At 43.3% G+C, this 17,968-nt stretch overlaps 1 protein-coding gene across 3 annotated transcripts in view; it reads right to left on the bottom strand.

Annotated features, from left to right (window-relative positions):
* The window catches only part of DRC11 (dynein regulatory complex subunit 11), a 330,184-nt gene that overhangs the window by 84,110 nt on the left and 228,106 nt on the right, over positions 1-17,968 (bottom strand). For all 3 annotated transcript variants that reach the window (XM_073646703.1, XM_073646704.1, XM_073646702.1), the window contains 2 exons: positions 15,447-15,531; positions 13,063-13,200 (listed from right to left, as the gene is read on the bottom strand). In XM_073646703.1, the coding sequence (XP_073502804.1) occupies positions 13,063-13,200; positions 15,447-15,531 (223 nt within the window). The remainder of the gene's footprint in view (positions 1-13,062; positions 13,201-15,446; positions 15,532-17,968) is intronic.

Raw genomic sequence — 17,968 nt, 5'->3', positions numbered from 1 at the left:
TACCGCAGAAAAGGACCGACCCGGCTACTGAGTACCCCATGGCCCCAGTGTTTCAGAGTAAAACATTTTATTGTCAGATTTGAATTCAGGAAGTCAAAATCATTAAAAAATGGCTAGCTTCATAACTGAACCTGACAACTTTTGAAAATATGTAGAACAGTTGTAGTCCGACATCCAGCGGTGTTTCGCTCTATACAGTGTTTATACCTGGCCTCTGCCAGAGCTGCAAACATTTGATCGGTATCAGACTCCCACTGATCTGATATTGATGACCTATACAGTAAATAGGTCATCAATATCAAAGTGGTGGAAATCCCTTTTAAGATGTCCGTATGTATTATCAGGCCAAATGAAAAGGATTATGTGAATGGGACAACAGTTTATATCAAAGCTGGATTGCCACTGTGATGACAGTGAAAATAGCTTTTTTAACACCTTTATAACATGCACTGTATACATACGGTGCATGGCGTGTCTCCTCCTCAGCGCCGGTGCCCTCATCTTTCCTAGCTCATGACAGCTGATCTGATCAGCTGTCATGTGCCCTTAAAAGCCATGGGTGGAATTGCGATCCACCCGCGGCTGTTAACATGTTAAATGCCGCTGTCAATCTCTGACAGCTGCATTTAACATGGCCGCGCTGGAAGCGGGTCAGAAACCACACCAATTGGAGTGCCCGTCACATGATCGCGGGCCGCAGATGGGTTAGCATGACAAACTGGGGTCTGCAGGAGACCCCTGTGGTTGTCATAGCTGGGAGGCTATGAGTACCGCCCAGCCATCAGTGTTTATAGCAGATGAGCACTTCTGAAGCCCTGCTGTGTGTAGCACAGGTGATCAGATGATCTCAGCTTCTAGTCTCCCATGGAGACTATTGAAGCAAGCGAGCAGCGGAAAAAAAAAAAGTTTTTAAAAATATAAAAAAAATAAAAATATATAAAAGTTCAAATCACCCCCCTTTTGTCCCATTCCAAACAAAACAATAAAAAAAATACACATATTTGGTATCGATTGCCCTGTTCAGAATCGCCTGATCTTTCACTATATCAAAAGACTTAATCCAAACGGAAAACGGCGTAACGAGAAAAAAAATCAAAACTCCAGAATTACGAATTTTTGGTCGCTGCAACATTGCAATAAAATGCAATAACGGGTGATCAAACCATCGTATCCACACCAAAATGATATCAATAAAAACTTCAGCTCGGTTAACAAAAAATAAGCCATCAACCAGCCCCAGATCCCAAAAAATGGAACCGCTATGGTTCTCAGAAAATGGCGCCATTTTTTTTTTAACAAACTTTGGATTCTTTTTTCACCACTTACATAAAAAAGAACCTATATATGTTTGGTATCCACAAACTCGTAATGACCTGGAGAATCATAATGGCAGGTCAGTTTTAGCATTTAGTGAACATGGTAAAAAAAAAAAAAGAACAACCTTGGAATTGACTTTTTTTTGCAATTTCACTGCACTTGGAATTTTTTCCCGTTTTCCAGTACACGATACGGTAAAACTAATGGTGTTATTCAAAAGTACATCTCATCTTGCAAAAAAACAACTCCTTACGTGGCCATATTGATCAAAAAGTAAAAAAGTTATGGCTCTGGGAAGAAGAGGAGCATAAAATGAAAGTGCAAAAATGGAAAGGGGCTACAGCGTGAAGGGGTTAAAGGGTTTATCCAGGCATATTTATTTATTTTTTTACTATAGGCCTAAAAACTAAGGCAGGTAGTTGCTAACTACCTGCCTGTTCTACCCATCGCCAATTCAAAGTGGTCAACAACCGCTCCTGCCGGCGACTCAGCTGCTCCGCACCAACAGAGCAGCTGTTCTTCTTTTGGGTTGCTCTGTCAATAAGGCATGACTGCCAACGTCATGCTGATTGACAGCCATCTCCATGGAGTTAATCAGCAGGGAGCAGGCTGTCAATCAGCTTTATGTCAGCAGTCACGTTCTATCAACAGAGCAGAGTGGAAGAGAAGCCATTGCTCTGTCAATGTGACGTTACCTGAAGCCACTGAATCGCCTGCAGGAGGTGTCTGTGACCACTCTGTGCCAGCAGACATCAGTGCTGGGCACAACAGGAAGGTGGTTATCAACTACCTGCCTGTTAGTTCTTAGACACAGAGTAAAAAATGAAATATACCTGGATAACACCTTTAAGAATACGTTCAGGAAGGAATGTTACTACAAATAAAAATCATTGTTTAGGATAATTGTAACAAGAATGGTTAGCAGATATGAGCAGATTATGTCTGAATAAATAGACATCATTGGAGACACAGAAATGTATTGGAATAACAAAAAAGTTATAAGAAGACATGAGAATAACCTCTTTACAAGCACCAATAACTGTGATACCAGAAAGCCCATATGCTATATTTCCCTAATAGTCCTATCACAATGCTCCTATTTACAATGCCACTAGAATTCCCTTAGTAATAGTGCCGGAAGAGTAGCCCCATTAACAATATCCTTAAGGGTATGTGCCCACGTAGCGTTTTAGAAGCGTATTTGATGCGGAACTTCCGCAGCGGAAACGCTTGTAAAACGCTTGGTAATCCGCACCCCATGGTCCCCAATGAGAATCCGCAAGTTCTATGCCCATGCTGCGGATTTTTCCGCAGCGTTTTTGATGCGCACAAAAATCCGCAGCATGTCAATTAATTTTGCGTTTCCGCATGCGGAATTGCCTTTTCAATGCAATAAAAAACGCAAGGTAATTCCGCATGTCGAAAACGTACGAAAAACGCGCGATAAACGCTTGTGAGATTCCGCAAGTGTTTTTCCGGGAAAGGACATGCGGAAATGAAGCGTAAATTTTCCGCTTCATTTCCGCAACGTGGGAACATAGCCTAATAATATAATTTTTTCTTTATTTATGTAGTACCAACATATTCCACAGTATTTACCCTTATAATATCTATACTAACAGTGATGAGTGAGAGCTGTAATAATGACAGTCACCGGACCACCATATCTGCTACTGCCTCAGGGCTATACTAATTTAGTGTCAGTATCATTTGTTTTAATTTTTTTAGGTGGTCAAAATATTGCTGTTGGGAAGAGTCTAAGGAATTCCCATGTATTTCAGATAGTCAGCTACTTCCGATCCAGCCAACTCTGTTGTAATGTGTATGGTGACCTCGAAGCTGGTTATAGACATGAGACAGCTGCCCTCAGATCGCTATCTCACTTTACTGTTTGAGCACACAAGTGTTTTCAATAGGGAGAGATGAAAGCCACCTCTGACAGTGGCTTATCTCTCCTAAAAATAAAAGGATCGGACATTGAAATTCCAACTGCTCCAGCCTTTTTTCCTTTGACATCATTGGGGAAAAGTTAGGAGGCCCCCATACACATCAGATGGTTGGCCTGTCTCATGACGACTTTCATCCAATGTGTATGGGGATGTCTTTAGTTTGCTTGACCTTAATCCCAACCAATGTCTACTGATAACCAAGTACCGAAAAAACCCTACAGTGCAGAAGAGAAACTAGAGGAGTGCTGAAAACTTTAGATTGGACCATATATTATATCTTGTGATTGCCAACTGAAGCAACGTGGCTGTCAATTTTTTTTTAGAAAAAAAAAATACTATAGCAAGTTAAAACCAAAAGATATTATTATGTTGAACTTCTGATGATGAATATTATGATTTATTTTGCATTTTGCACTAATACGATAGCATACCTCCGTTTTGCAGTATAAAAGCTCCAGCTCTAGAACATGGCTTTCGTTAGCCTGACACTAAACACTAATGCCACATGAATTAGACTTTAATGGAAATGTATGATGTTTTTGACACATAACATGTGGACTAGATTAGACTTTTGTTACTTGTTAATATATTTTCATAGTGTAATGCAATGATGTTGTCCCCTATGGCACCGTTTCAGAAATTGTTCCCGTCACTGAATCCTTTTAGGTGAAGCATAGGAAGTTGTATAAGGACCACCTAATCCATTCACATTTAAGCCTGCCACTGTGAAAAGGCAAGATCAAAATTAGAATGGAAAATGGGGATAATAATGGGCCTCTCTGAATTTAGTTTATGGAGTACATACATCTTCTGCTCCTAGAATTGAAAGCCAGGGGGGGGAAATTATTCATATTGTGCCAGTAATTCAGTTTTACTTCAAATGGTTTCATGAACTCACTATAGACGAGAGTAGTAGCTCGGCTTTCCTTCACCCTGGCAAAGATTCAGTTTGCACCTCTAGTCCTACATCTGCATTCCCCAGCAAAGGTAGAATGTGCCTTTTTGGCACACACATGGCACCACGAACTTGGGTTGCATAATACACCAGCATGTCCCTAGCAATACTGTCACGGGTGTGTCGCCACGAAGATCGTCACGAGTACACAGCCTGACTTCTCGCAGCTGACTTGTTGGTGCTTTGTGTTTTTCGGCAGTGAGGGAGTTAATTCTCTCTCTCTCTGTGCTAGACGAGGTCCAGCCTCGCCCAGCTGCAATCAATACTTCTGTAGTGAGACTCCTTCAAATGCCTGCTGGTCTGTTTGGGAAGTGTCGGTGAAAGCATTTCATTCAGACTTACAGAGCGGATCGTGGTGTTTGGAGTTTCTGAGATAAGTGTACTTGGAGTGTTTTTTCCCTTCCTCGCTTTATCATTTATCTCCTTTCCCGTTGGTGTTCCCTCTGTTGTAGTTGTGTAGTTGTTGTATGCAAGGTGGTTTTGGTTTTTCCCTTGTACTGTCTCGTTCGTCTAAGTACTGTGTGTGGGCATATTATTTCTTGTCCCCTTTTGTTGTGATCGGGGTCCTTCTCAGGACTAGATTACTTAGGTGCAGGGATCCTCAGGAGGTAGGGGTTACGCTGGCGGCCTGGACCTCTGTACCTTTAACAGTACCTCCAGGTTGAGGGATTAGTCAGGGCCCCAGCTTAGGGTCAGCTTAGGCCCCCTACCTCCAGTATACTGAGACAGCGTGACATTTTCACCGACCCACTTAGTTTTTCTCCAGCTACCATGGATCCAGTAGCCGGTCTAGCTCGGCAGTTGCAGAGTTTGTCCATGGAGCTGGCGGACGTTAGGTCCAAGGTTTTGCATCCTCAGGAGCAAGCCGGACCAGAACCTAAAGTAGCTCTCCCTGACAGGTTCACTGGGGGGCGGGACAAGTTTTTTGTTTTCCGGGAGGCATGCAAGTTGTACTTTCGGCTGCGCACTCGGTCATCGGGGAGTGAAGAACAAAGGGTGGGAATTGTCATCTCGCTCCTACTAGGGGACCCACAATCTTGGGCGTTCTCTCTTCCCCCGGGCTCCCCGGCTCTCCAGTCAGTGGATAGATTTTTCGCTGCTCTGGGACTCGTATATGATGACCCAGATCGGATCTCCCTTGCTGAGTCTAAGTTACGTAGGATCCAGCAGGGAGATCGTCCGGCGGAGGAATTCTGTTCGGAGTTCTGTAGGTGGGCCACGGACACCCAGTGGAATGACCCGGCTCTTAGGAGCCAGTTTTGTCATGGTTTATACGACAAATTACAGGATGTGTTGGCACAGTATGACTCTCCCGCGTCACTGGAAGCCGCTATGGCCCTTGCTATTCGCGTTGACAGACGGCTTCGGGAGAGGTGCGGGATAACTCTACCCCCTGTGATGACTCCACCTCCTACAAGGTCCCCTCATATGGTGGTTCCCTTGGTCAGTCCAGAGGAGCCTATGCAATTAGGAGGGACATCATTTCGGGTGAGGGGACCGGTGGTGCGCCATAAGACAGGAAGGTGTTTCTTCTGCGGGAGAAAGGGACATTTTATTGGGGGGTGTCCATCCCGTCCCTTGCAGAGTGAAGAGTCGTCGGAAAACTGTTGATCCCAGGTTGTGTTGTGGACGGCAATCTGGGAGTAGGTATTTCGTCCCTAGGTTCGTCTCAGTTTCTCGTACCGGCGGAGGTGGTGGTGGGTACGAGAACTGAGAGGATATCTGTTCTTCTGGATAGTGGGGCCGGGGCTAATCTGGTTGATGCTCGGTTTGCCCGGGTTCAAGGTATGCGATTGAGTGAGTTGGCTAAACCCATCCCCATATTCTCGATCGATGCCAGGCCTCTCGGTCAGGGAAGTTTTTTGCAAGCTGTGCATGACGTAAAACTTCAAGTGGGGGCGATACATAAAGAACTGTTGTCTTGCTACGTGTTGGAGGGTCTTCCCACTCCTATAGTGTTGGGCCTTCCCTGGTTAGCTAAGCATAACCCGGTTATTAATTGGCAAACCAGAGAGATAAGCCAATGGAGTAAATTCTGTAATAAAAACTGCATGAACACGGTCATCGGTGCGGTTACTCCTTGGGTCTTACCTCCATTTCTGGCGGACTTTGAGGATGTATTCTCGGAGAAAGGGTGTCAGGAACTACCTCCTCATCGCGAGTATGACTGTTCTGTAAAACTGCTCCCTGAGGCCAAGTTACCTAAAGCTAGGTTGTATAACCTTTCTGGTCCTGAGAGGCAGGCCATGAAGGATTATATTTCAGAAAGTCTGGCTAAGGGGCATATTAGACCTTTATCTTCACCGGTGGCTGCGGGGTTCTTCTTTGTTAAGAAGAAAGATGGAGGCCTACGCCCTTGCCTGGATTTCCGTGAACTTAATCGGATTACGGTCCGAGATCCGTATCCGCTCCCACTTATTCCCGATCTCTTTAATCAGATCGTGGGCGCCAAATGGTTCTCTAAGTTGGATCTCAGGGGGGCATACAATCTGATTAGGATGAAGGAGGGGGATGAGTGGAAGACGGCGTTTAACACTCCGGAGGGGCATTATGAGAACCTTGTCATGCCATTCGGTCTGACTAATGCCCCGGCGGTGTTCCAACACTTTGTTAATGACATTTTTCGCCGCCTGGTGGGACAGTTTGTTGTCATATATCTGGATGATATCTTAATTTACTCGCCGGATCTGGTGTCTCATCAGGAGCACGTTAGGCAGGTGTTACAGATCTTGCGGGATAATAAACTGTATGCCAAATGGGAAAAGTGTGTGTTCGCCATACAGGAACTCCAGTTTTTAGGCTTCCTGGTTTCAGCGTCCGGTTTTCGTATGGACCCTGGGAAAGTGCGGGCAGTTCTTGAGTGGGATCGGCCAGAGAATCTTAAGGCACTACAACGTTTCCTGGGGTTTGCTAATTATTACCGGAAGTTCATTCGTAATTTCTCGTCCATGGTTAAGCCTCTCACAGACATGACTAAAAAGGGGACGGATTTTTCTAGGTGGTCTGACAAGGCTTGTCAAGCATTCTCCTCCTTGAAAAAATGTTTTGCCTCGGCACCCATACTCATTCAACCTGATGCGTCACAGCCATTCATTGTAGAGGTAGACGCTTCCGAGGTAGGGGTGGGAGCAGTATTGTCACAGGGTTCGTCCCCTGGTAAGTGGCATCCGTGCGCCTTTTTCTCTAAAAAATTGTCGTCCGCTGAGAGGAATTACGATGTCGGCAATAGGGAACTCTTGGCCATTAAGTTAGCTTTTGAGGAGTGGCGCCATTTTTTGGAGGGGGCAGTCCATCCGGTCACCGTCATCACCGATCACAAGAACCTGCTATATCTGGAGTCCGCGAAACGTCTGAATCCCAGACAAGCTAGGTGGTCATTGTTTTTTACCAGGTTTAATTTTGTCGTTACATATCGTCCTGGGTCAAAAAATGTAAAGGCGGATGCCTTATCTCGTAGTTTCCCTGGGGCCGGGAATACGGACGACCCGATTCCTATCCTTCAGGAGGGGGTGGTGGTTTCGGCAGTATGCTCTGAGCTGGAGGAGGAGGTATTGGAGGCTCAGGGGGACGCCCCTGTTGGACCTCCGGGGAGACTGTTTGTTCCAGATCAGTTGCGACAAAAGGTGATCGAGGCACACCATAACTCAGTTTTTGCAGGACACCCGGGGAGTAAAGCAACTGTGGATCTCCTCTCGCGTCGGTTTTGGTGGCCTAACTTACATAAGGAGGTGGTAACTTTTGTCGCGTCCTGTGGGGTTTGTGCGCGCTCTAAGACCTCACATACCCGTCCGTCTGGGGCCCTCTTACCTTTGAAGATCCCGGAGCGTCCTTGGACTCATCTGTCTATGGACTTTATTACGGACCTCCCTCCGTCTTCGGGTAAAACGGTCATACTCGTTGTAGTGGACAGGTTCAGCAAGATGGCACATTTTATCGCTCTTCCGGCTCTCCCTAATGCTAAAACTCTTGCGCAGGTGTTCATTGGGGAGATTGTGAGGCTTCACGGGGTACCCTCCGAGGTGGTGTCTGATCGGGGGTCTCAGTTTGTGTCCAAGTTCTGGAAGGCGTTTTGTGCACGGCGGGGGATGCATTTGTCATTCTCATCGGCTTTTCATCCTCAGACCAATGGTCAGACGGAACGTATGAACCAGAGCTTGGAGACATATCTCCGGTGTTTTGTGTCAGAGAACCAGGAGGACTGGGCTTCTTTCTTACCTCTGGCAGAGTTTGCTCTTAATAATAGGCGGAGCGAGTCCACTGGTAAGTCCCCGTTTTTTGGGGCATATGGTTTTCACCCCCAGTTTTGTACTTTCAGTAGGGGGGGCTCTTCGGGAGTTCCTGAGGAGGAACGATTTTCCTCATCACTCGCTTCAGTATGGAGAGGGGTGCTGAAGAATCTGAATACTATGGGGAACCGATACAAACGTATGGCTGATAGGAGGAGAGTGTCTGGTCCGGACCTAAGTGTGAACGATCGGGTATGGTTGTCTACCAGCAATATTAAACTTAAGGTTCCCTCCTGGAAACTGGGTCCCAGGTTCATCGGACCGTACAGAATCAGTTCTATTATTAATCCGGTGGCATTCCGTCTTGACCTCCCCCCTACGTTTAAAATTCACAACGTGTTCCACAGATCATTGCTTAAGAGGTATGTGGCGCCGGTGGTACCGTCACCTTTACCTCCCCCTCCAGTGGTGGTCAATGGTAACTTGGAGTTCCAGGTATCGAGGGTCATCGATTCACGCTTTAATCGCCGGTCCCTTCAGTACCTGGTTCATTGGAAAGGGTATGGTCCTGAGGAGAGGATGTGGGTTCCTGCGTCGGATATTAACGCAGACCGATTAGTTCGGGCCTTCCACACGACTCACCCGGATAAACCTGGCCCTGAGGGTCCGGAGGCCCCTCGTAGAAGGGGGGGTACTGTCACGGGTGTGTCGCCACGAAGATCGTCACGAGTACACAGCCTGACTTCTCGCAGCTGACTTGTTGGTGCTTTGTGTTTTTCGGCAGTGAGGGAGTTAATTCTCTCTCTCTCTGTGCTAGACGAGGTCCAGCCTCGCCCAGCTGCAATCAATACTTCTGTAGTGAGACTCCTTCAAATGCCTGCTGGTCTGTTTGGGAAGTGTCGGTGAAAGCATTTCATTCAGACTTACAGAGCGGATCGTGGTGTTTGGAGTTTCTGAGATAAGTGTACTTGGAGTGTTTTTTACCTTCCTCGCTTTATCATTTATCTCCTTTCCCGTTGGTGTTCCCTCTGTTGTAGTTGTGTAGTTGTTGTATGCAAGGTGGTTTTGGTTTTTCCCTTGTACTGTCTCGTTCGTCTAAGTACTGTGTGTGGGACTGCACTGTGGATTAGTTAGAAAAGGCAGCTGAGAGAAACTGAGTTTTTGGTGCTGCCTAGTCCAGAAGAAGCAGGTGACCAGGAAATTGAAGAAAGGGGACTTTATTGATAAAGGGTTTTGGAGTTGTTCTAACTCCGTCTTCAGTTGATACATTGTCAATAAAGTCCCCTTTCTTCAATTTCCTGGTCAACTACTTCTTCTGGACTTGGCAGTGCCCAGAATACCATGTGTCTCAGCAATCTCTTCTATCTAATCCACAGTGCAGAAAGGTTAGAAGCAGTAGCGTGGGGTCTTTGTATAGTGTGGGGGCCATCATACAGTGTGGGAGATAATGTGGGGTCTTTGCACAATGTGGGGGCCATCATATAGTATGTGTGATAATGTTGGGTCTTCGTATAGTGTGGGGGCCATCATACAGTGTGGGAGATAATGTGGGGTCTTTGTATAGTGTGGGGGCCATCATACAGTGTGGGAAATAATGTGGAGTCTTTGCACAGTGTGGGGCCATTATACAATGTTTGAGACATCAGTTTGGAGGCTACTAAGGGGTCAGTATACTGTGTGTGGGGTACTATACAGTGAGGGGGCATTATACTGTTTATAAGAGAGCATCATACTGTGTATAGGGGAGCTGTACATGGGGGAGACTCAGGACATTATTAAATGTTAAGTGGGCAGTTATCATTATAGGGGAACTCAGGTTATTATGACTGTCAAAGGGGCACACAGAGGGCATTATTACTTTATATGGGGCACAATGTGGGCACTGTTTTCTAGAGCACTTACACACGGCATTACTATATTCTAGAGGGTTGTTTTACCATCCAGAGAGCACACAGCAGGTGCAGTAATAGGGACACGGCAGCAGCGGATCAGTATTGGGGTATCAGCAGGATAGGTGTTTTTGTAGGTTGGGAATAGATGGGGACGATGCCTGAAATGTAAGGAGTCAAATGTGTCTTTGTTGTGATCTCTGCAGATCTGAGACTCTGAGTCCTGGATGAAGAAGTCGTCGTGTCGGTCTGGGCCAGATGGAAAAAAGTGAACAATTTAATCAGAAAGAATGTCAGCTGTTAGTTACTATATATAACTGTACTGTAATCTCTTATATGTTCTGCAGGACTGGCATCAATCAATATATGGTCACCATATGGCGGTAGTATCAGTACTGGTCTTTGTATAGAGATTATTTTCAGTAACAGCGCGGTCATCTGCTGATGTTCTCCTACATCCACTATCTGGGTGCGCCACCATAGTTCAGGGTTACCTGGTTAGGGGCCCACTCAGAAGTTTCACCCCCCCTGAACCAAAACCCTAGCTACGCCTCTGGTTAGGGTTTACAGGAACCAAATGACTGATTTATGGCAGACTGCTAATTTCAGATGGTTCTTTGGCACGTATGCCCCCTTTCTGGGTAAGACCATATGGAGCTCTTCTAGCTCCTGCATACCCAGCTTGTCACAACAAGGGCCATAGGTTTAGATGTAGTCTTTAACTGCTCTTCTTGAGGAAGACATGCACACCTCAGTAAGAACCGATTTGCATGTTGCCTCCAAACTGTATATTGAGACAGTGATCTAGGTGTCTGGTTACTGGCTCTGTAATGTACATGTCACGTAGTGACAAGGGTCTGTGGGCACTTACCCAATTCCTTGAACTAGGGGCACCCTAGTCTATCCCTGTCCCCTGGATCACCCCGGATGGTGGAGATTCCGGGGTCTCGTACCTTGCTATGCTCCTATCTTAACCCTTATCTATTCCCTCTCCCACCCAGGGAGGTATGAGACTGAAGTGTATTGGAAAACATTAAACAGACAGACAGGGATAAAAGAAAACTACAATCATACAAATACACTCACAAAACAACTGAGTGGGAAACAGGGGAGGAATAGGAGACACAAACCAAATAGGAAAGAATAAGGATAAATAAGCAAACCAACTCCATGCAGAAATCTCCTGAAAAACTCTCCAACTGCTTACTCCAAACACTGAACTTCTCCTTCAACTCCAAACCAGGTAGTGGTGAACTATCACTGGCAACTCCTAAGTGCCAATGGCAAGCATATATACCAGAGGGGAGTGGCCAACACAGAACAGCTGAGACAATTCAGGATGGAGAGCTCCAGGAGATCAACTGATCTGATTAATTCTTGCAAAGACAAAGCAAAGAAATCCTTCACTGTTTAATAAGATAGTGAAGCAGTTCTAATCAGTGCAGGAGTTTGTGTAACCAGATGCCGTGATCTTCTGACCCCTCTCTGATGCAGCATCCCTGTGAGACTACAGTTTTAGCTGCCCTATTGGCTCACAGCGCTCTCACTTTGACGTCCTAGGAACATGCGCAAGAGCATAAGATGAAATTTAGGTATCTACAAAGACACGTGTGTTCTCTGTGCTCGGCCAATTAGAATGCAAGAATGACCTGCTTGCTTACATTGACATTTATGGATAACTATAGTTCTCCTGTCTGATTGTCACCTACATTTTTATACTTTTAAACCCAATATGCAGCAATATGATAACTAGAAATGTATTAGTTTATATCAAGTCAGACATGTCAATCAAGATTTTGGAAATACTTGGAGCCAACCCAACTGTGAGCTGTTATACTGGCCTAGTTGTCATGTAGAAAAAAATTGGTATTATGCACCAGCAAGGTCTTGTACATAGAGCCTGCAACAGTTGGCAACCCTTCACCTACTATGCCACAGTGCAACCTTATTGGAACTTAACTGACTCCATAAGAAAGAGAATATCTCCATAATATGACGTCCAATAGAATATGCACCACATTACTGAGAACATCTCAGAAATATGGCATCTGATGAAACATACACCACTATAAATCTGTCAAAAAAAGGATTCATATGGAGCATGCAAAGGAACAGTATAGTCCCATAAAGTCAACTTAGAGTTTTTACGGCCATGTGCCTGAGATCTAAAAAAAAATGTAAAAGTCTGACAAACATAATTCAGACCAGATGCTTCTTATCCCCATATATACAGCCATACTGTCGTCCAAAAACTGTGTTATTATTAGGATATAAACAGTTTATCAATTATTTTCTGTTCAGTCACTTTTAATAGATCATTATTATAATTAATTATACTTATGAGTGCTGTCAACTATAAGATCAAGTAATACATTCCATTATCTGATGGTGATTTGAATGATGAATGATGGTAAAGTGGAAATGGTACTAGTGGAATATTTCTTATATTAGCCATGTAGTAATTATATATTTAGTGTTGCTCTGGCAAATTTTTCAAACCTATGTATTTCTATCTGCTTATGAACAGTAATAGTAGTAACCATCACATGCGCTTGTAAAGTTCATCTGTTGACACTACACATAGTTTTGCAGGCATCTGATACAGTTTACTGCGCCTTTATGCTGTATCTTTATATATCTGTTGTACTCATGAAACCTGATACAGATTGAACAGTCTCGTGAGTTTTCCATTTCTTCATATGGAACCATCAGGTGTGACATTTTACCTCCTGCTTGCCTTTGCCCTTTTTTCCTTTGGATTTATCTTTTTCTTTTTTCCCTTTCTTCTTCTTCTTCTCCTTTTTTCCCTTTTCCTTCTTCTTTTTATCTTTGGCTTCTTCTTTAGCTGCTAGCTCCGCAGCAACCTAAAACAAAAGAAACAATTGTGAGAAACATCAAAACCAGTCATTTTTATTTTAGATTGCAACAGTTTATAATGCCGCGCCCCGCTCAGCAATTATTCTCATCAGCGCTTGTCCAATAATTTACTGGTTAGAAAACAAGCATCTTGCATAATAATTACTGGAAAATTAGTCACCAAGATGTACAGTGGTGCTTAAAAGTTTTTCAACCCGTCATAATTTTTGATATTTCTGCATAAATTCCATCAGATTTTCACATAAGTCTTAAAGGTAGATAAAGAGAACCAAATAAAACAAGTCAGTCCAAAATATAAATCCTACAGAAATGTTGTGGAAGGAGCTGAAGTGAGCAGTACGTGGAAGAAAACTCACCAACATAACAGAGTTGAAGCTGTTTTATAAGAATAGGCTAAAATTTGTTCAAGCCAATGGGCAGAACTTATCAACAATTATCGGAAATTTTTACTTCCAATTATTGCTGCAAAAGGTGATCACACCACCTACTGAAAGCAAAGGTTCACATATTTTTTTTACCACTCACAGATATGTGATATTGGATAATTTTCTTAAATAATAAAATGACAAAGTTTAATATTTTTTGACTCATTGGTTTAGTTTGGTTCTCTTTTTCTATTTTTAGAACTTGTATGAAAATCTGATGTAGTTTTAGGTCAGATTAATTCAGAAATATGGAAAATTCAGGTTTCACAAACTTTCAAGCACAAATGCACGTAACCCTTGACTCTGCCCTGTCCTTCAAACCCCACATCCAAGCTCTTGCCACCTCCTGTTGCCTCCAGCTCAAAAATATCCATCCAACAGATAGATAGATAGATAGATAGATAGATAGATAGATAGGAGAGTCACTGTGTCTGTGAGGCTGGGCCAGGGAGTGTCACATAGGTGACAGTGGTGGATATAGTGCTGCTGCAATTCAATCACACATACACCTGATTTAGAGCAATTGAAGGCTTTGCAGTGCTTTAGATTTGTCAAAAAATTTGCTCATCACTGCCAGCCAATCACTGATCACTCAGTGGTCTCATGCCGTATACTGCTGAGGTCAGTGAGTGGTTGCAGTGGTCACATAGGGTTAGCAGGTTGTGACCGCAGCAGTCAGGTAACCTGTAGGCCAGCATGGAGTAACAAGGACATTGCTCTGGAACAGAGGGGATTATACAGGTGAGTAGACATTTTTTTCTTAGCTTGTGTGTATTGTTAGCTGGGGCAGAATTTTTTGGACTTGGAAAAGCTTTTGAAGCCAAAAGGCTTTATATAACATAACACTCATCAATATAACACTTTTCCTAGGCCTGTACATGTTCATGTAAGATTCCTTGTTATTTAATATAGTACATTACTGTATTACTTATGTGATAAAAGTTTCAGTTTTAACCCCACTCTTGGCATTTTAGTGCCTTGTGTCCAGATTTTCTGATTTGGAACATGCATGCTGCAAATTTTTAGGCTTTGTAAAACCTTATTTCTGCTCAGGCTGTATCCGATTCTTCTTTCTGTGCTGCCACTATTACTTTCACATCCTCCAGACTGTCAAGAAAGACTATATTGACAGCAGGACACAGACAGGTTGTTATTAGCGTGCTGTTTAACATGGGTGTTTTGGAACATGATAGTCCTTTTTATTGGCCTTGAGAACTGACATATAACATCTGCCAGAATTTTTACAATTTATTTAATAAAGATATTGAAATCTGGAAAGAATCCGAATTTTCCTTGAAAGCTCTTGGCTTTATGTGAACAGACCCTGATATAGTAGCAAGATCTTGACTGGACTTGGTAGACTAAGGCCCCGCTCTTCAGGGGTATTCGGTGTCATGTGCTAACATTTAATACTTGTTATCGCTCCAGGGATCAAAGGCAGGAGCCAAAGTACAAAGCTTCGGCAGAAGCCGGGCACTAACAACGACAGGGGAGATTAGGATCCTGTTCCACCAGGCTGCAGATCCAGTGACAGGGATAAAACTGAAGAAAAAAAAAAGGAATGGCTACGGCAGCCAGAGATGAAAACGTTACATTACGTCTGGCTTCATTTTCAATCTTTTATTGTTCGGAGATACAAAGTGACAGCTGACAGCTGGGATAAGGTGAAAGGCACCAGTCTCTTATGAACAGACTTTTGTCCCTGACCGGTGCCTCCTCCAGCCTTGAACTGATTGAAGAATATCCGAATTAGTGGCCAAGACACAATTACTTGACATATAGGATATCATGATATTTAGTTGTGATACCTCTTCTGGAGTCTTCTGAGCAAAGATTGCCTTCGATCCACCATCTTCTTCATCTGGGAAATCAGGGAATTTTCCGGTGGCATGCCTATAATAATGAAACATACATTTTGAGTACATATACATTTGCATTCCTGGTGTAATTGATTCTAATAACCCTTTAGGCAATCAGCAATGTCCAGAAAAGTACACTTGATCTTCCTTTTACAAAAACGAATAATATGGATCAGACGTTATGTACAGTAGGTGTGGAAAGTATTCAGACCCCATTAAAATTTTCACTCTTTGTTTCTTTGCAGCCATTTGGTAAATTCTAAAAAGTTCATTTTTTTCTCATTAAAGTACACTCTGCACCCCATCATGACTGAATAAAACAGAAATGTAGAAATTTTTGCAAATTTATTGAAAAAGAAAAACTGAAATATCACATGGTCATAAGTATTCAGACCCTTTGCTCAGTATTGAGTAGAAGCACCCTTTTGAGCTAGTACAGCCATGAGTCTTCTTGGGAATGATGCAACAAGTTTTTCACACCTGGATTTGGGGATCCTCTGCCATTCTTCCTTGCAGATCCTCTCCAGTTCCGTCAGGTTGGATGGTGAATGTTTGCGGACAGATATTTTCAGGTCTCTCCAGAGATGCTCAATTGGGTTTAGGTCAGGGCTTTGGCTGGGCCAGTCAAGAATGGTCACAGAGTTGTTGTGAAGCCACTCCTTTGTTATTTTAGCTGTGTGCTTAGGGTCATTGTCTTGTTGGAAGGTGAACCTTCAGCCAAGTCTGAGGTCCAGTGCACTCTGGAAGAGGTTTTCATCCAGGATATCTCTGTACTTGGCCGCATTCATGTTTCTTTCAATTGCAATCTTATTTCTCATAGTCTGGGAGTCCTTCAAGTGTTTTTGAGCAAACTTTATATGTCTTGCACTGAGGAGAGGCTTCCGTCGGGCCACTCTGCCATAATGGCCCGACTGGTGGAGGGCTGCAGTGATAGTTGACTTTGTGGAACTTTCTCCCATCTCCCTACTGCATCTCTGGAGCTCAGCCACAGTGATCTTGGGGTTCGTCTTTACCTATCTTACCAAGGCTCTTCACCCACGATTGCTTAGTTTGGCTGGACGGCCAGGTCTAGGAAGACTTCTGGTGGTCCCAAACTTCTTCCATTTAAGGATTATGGAGGCCACTGTGCTCTTAGGAATGTTGAGTAATGCAGAAATTATTTTGTAACCTTGGCCAGATCTGTGCCTTGCCACAATTCTTTTTCTGAGCTCCTTTGGCAGTTCCTTTGAGCTCATGATTCTCACTTGGTCTGACATGCACTGTGAGCTGTGAGGTCTTATATAGACAGGTGTGTGCCTTTCCAAATCAAGTCCTATCAGTTTAATTAAACACAGCTGGACTCCAATGAAGGAGTAGAACCATCTCAAGGAGGATCACAAGGAAATGGACAGCATGTGACTTAAATATGATTGTCTGAGCAAAGGGTCTGAATACTTATGACCATGTGATATTTCAGTTTTTCTTTTTTAATAAATTTGCAAAAATTTCTACATTTCTGTTTTTTTCAGTCAAGATGGGGTGCAGAGTGTACTTTAATGAGAAAAAAAATAACTTTTTAGAATTTAAGAAATGGCTGTAATGAAACAAAGAGTGAAAAATTAAAAGGGGTCTCAATACTTTCCGTACTCACTGTATATATATATATATATATATATACACATATATACATACATATACATATATATATAAATATAAATATATATATATTTACACATGCAACTATACTATATATTTACAATTTACATCTCTGCAAATAATATTTGTATAATTAACACATTCTGATGTGCAGCTAAGTTCATACATTGCGAATTTACAGGGAATTCTGCAACAGCAGATCTGAAAAAACTCATGCGGATCTTGCTGCTGTGTATTTGGAAAAGATTCTCAAGTTACAGAGCGCTGGCCTTGTGTGCCAGCGCTCTGTCCCATGTCACTATTGCAGTCTTTGATTGGCTGTAGCTGTGAATGGACCAGAACACTTTATCAGGAAGCCAGGATGCGCAGAGACTGGCATATAAGCCCTGCTGGGACCAGAGAGATCACTGGCGGAGGTATCTTCTGTTTTTTTTTTTTTTATTGTACACTCATGGCCAAAAGTTTTGAGACTGAAACAAATTTTGGTTTTCACATGGTTCACTGCTTCAGTGGTTTTAGATCTTATTGTCGGATGTTTCTATGGTTACCTAAGTACAATTATCAGCATTTGATACGTTTTTAAACTTTTATTGACAAATACATCAAGTTTATGCAAAGAATATTTACAGTGTTGTCCCTTATTTATCAAGACTTCTGCCCTTCACCCTTACATGCTGGATAATGGCTTCTGGGCCAAATCCTAATTGATGACCGCCCATTCTTATCTAATCAGTGCTTGGAATTTATCGTAAGTCATATTGCACGACTCGTAAGGCTATGTGCCCATGTAGCGTTTTTGCGGCGTTTTTACAGCTGCGAAAACCCTTGTAAAACAG

This window comes from Phyllobates terribilis, unplaced genomic scaffold, assembly GCF_046119375.1.
Source record: "Phyllobates terribilis strain yellow unplaced genomic scaffold, ASM4611937v1 Scaffold_9__5_contigs__length_417890890, whole genome shotgun sequence".
Classification (NCBI taxonomy): Eukaryota; Metazoa; Chordata; class Amphibia; order Anura; family Dendrobatidae; genus Phyllobates; species Phyllobates terribilis.
Note: the sequence above shows the minus strand (reverse complement) of the source record. Positions and strands in the feature narration are given on the sequence as shown.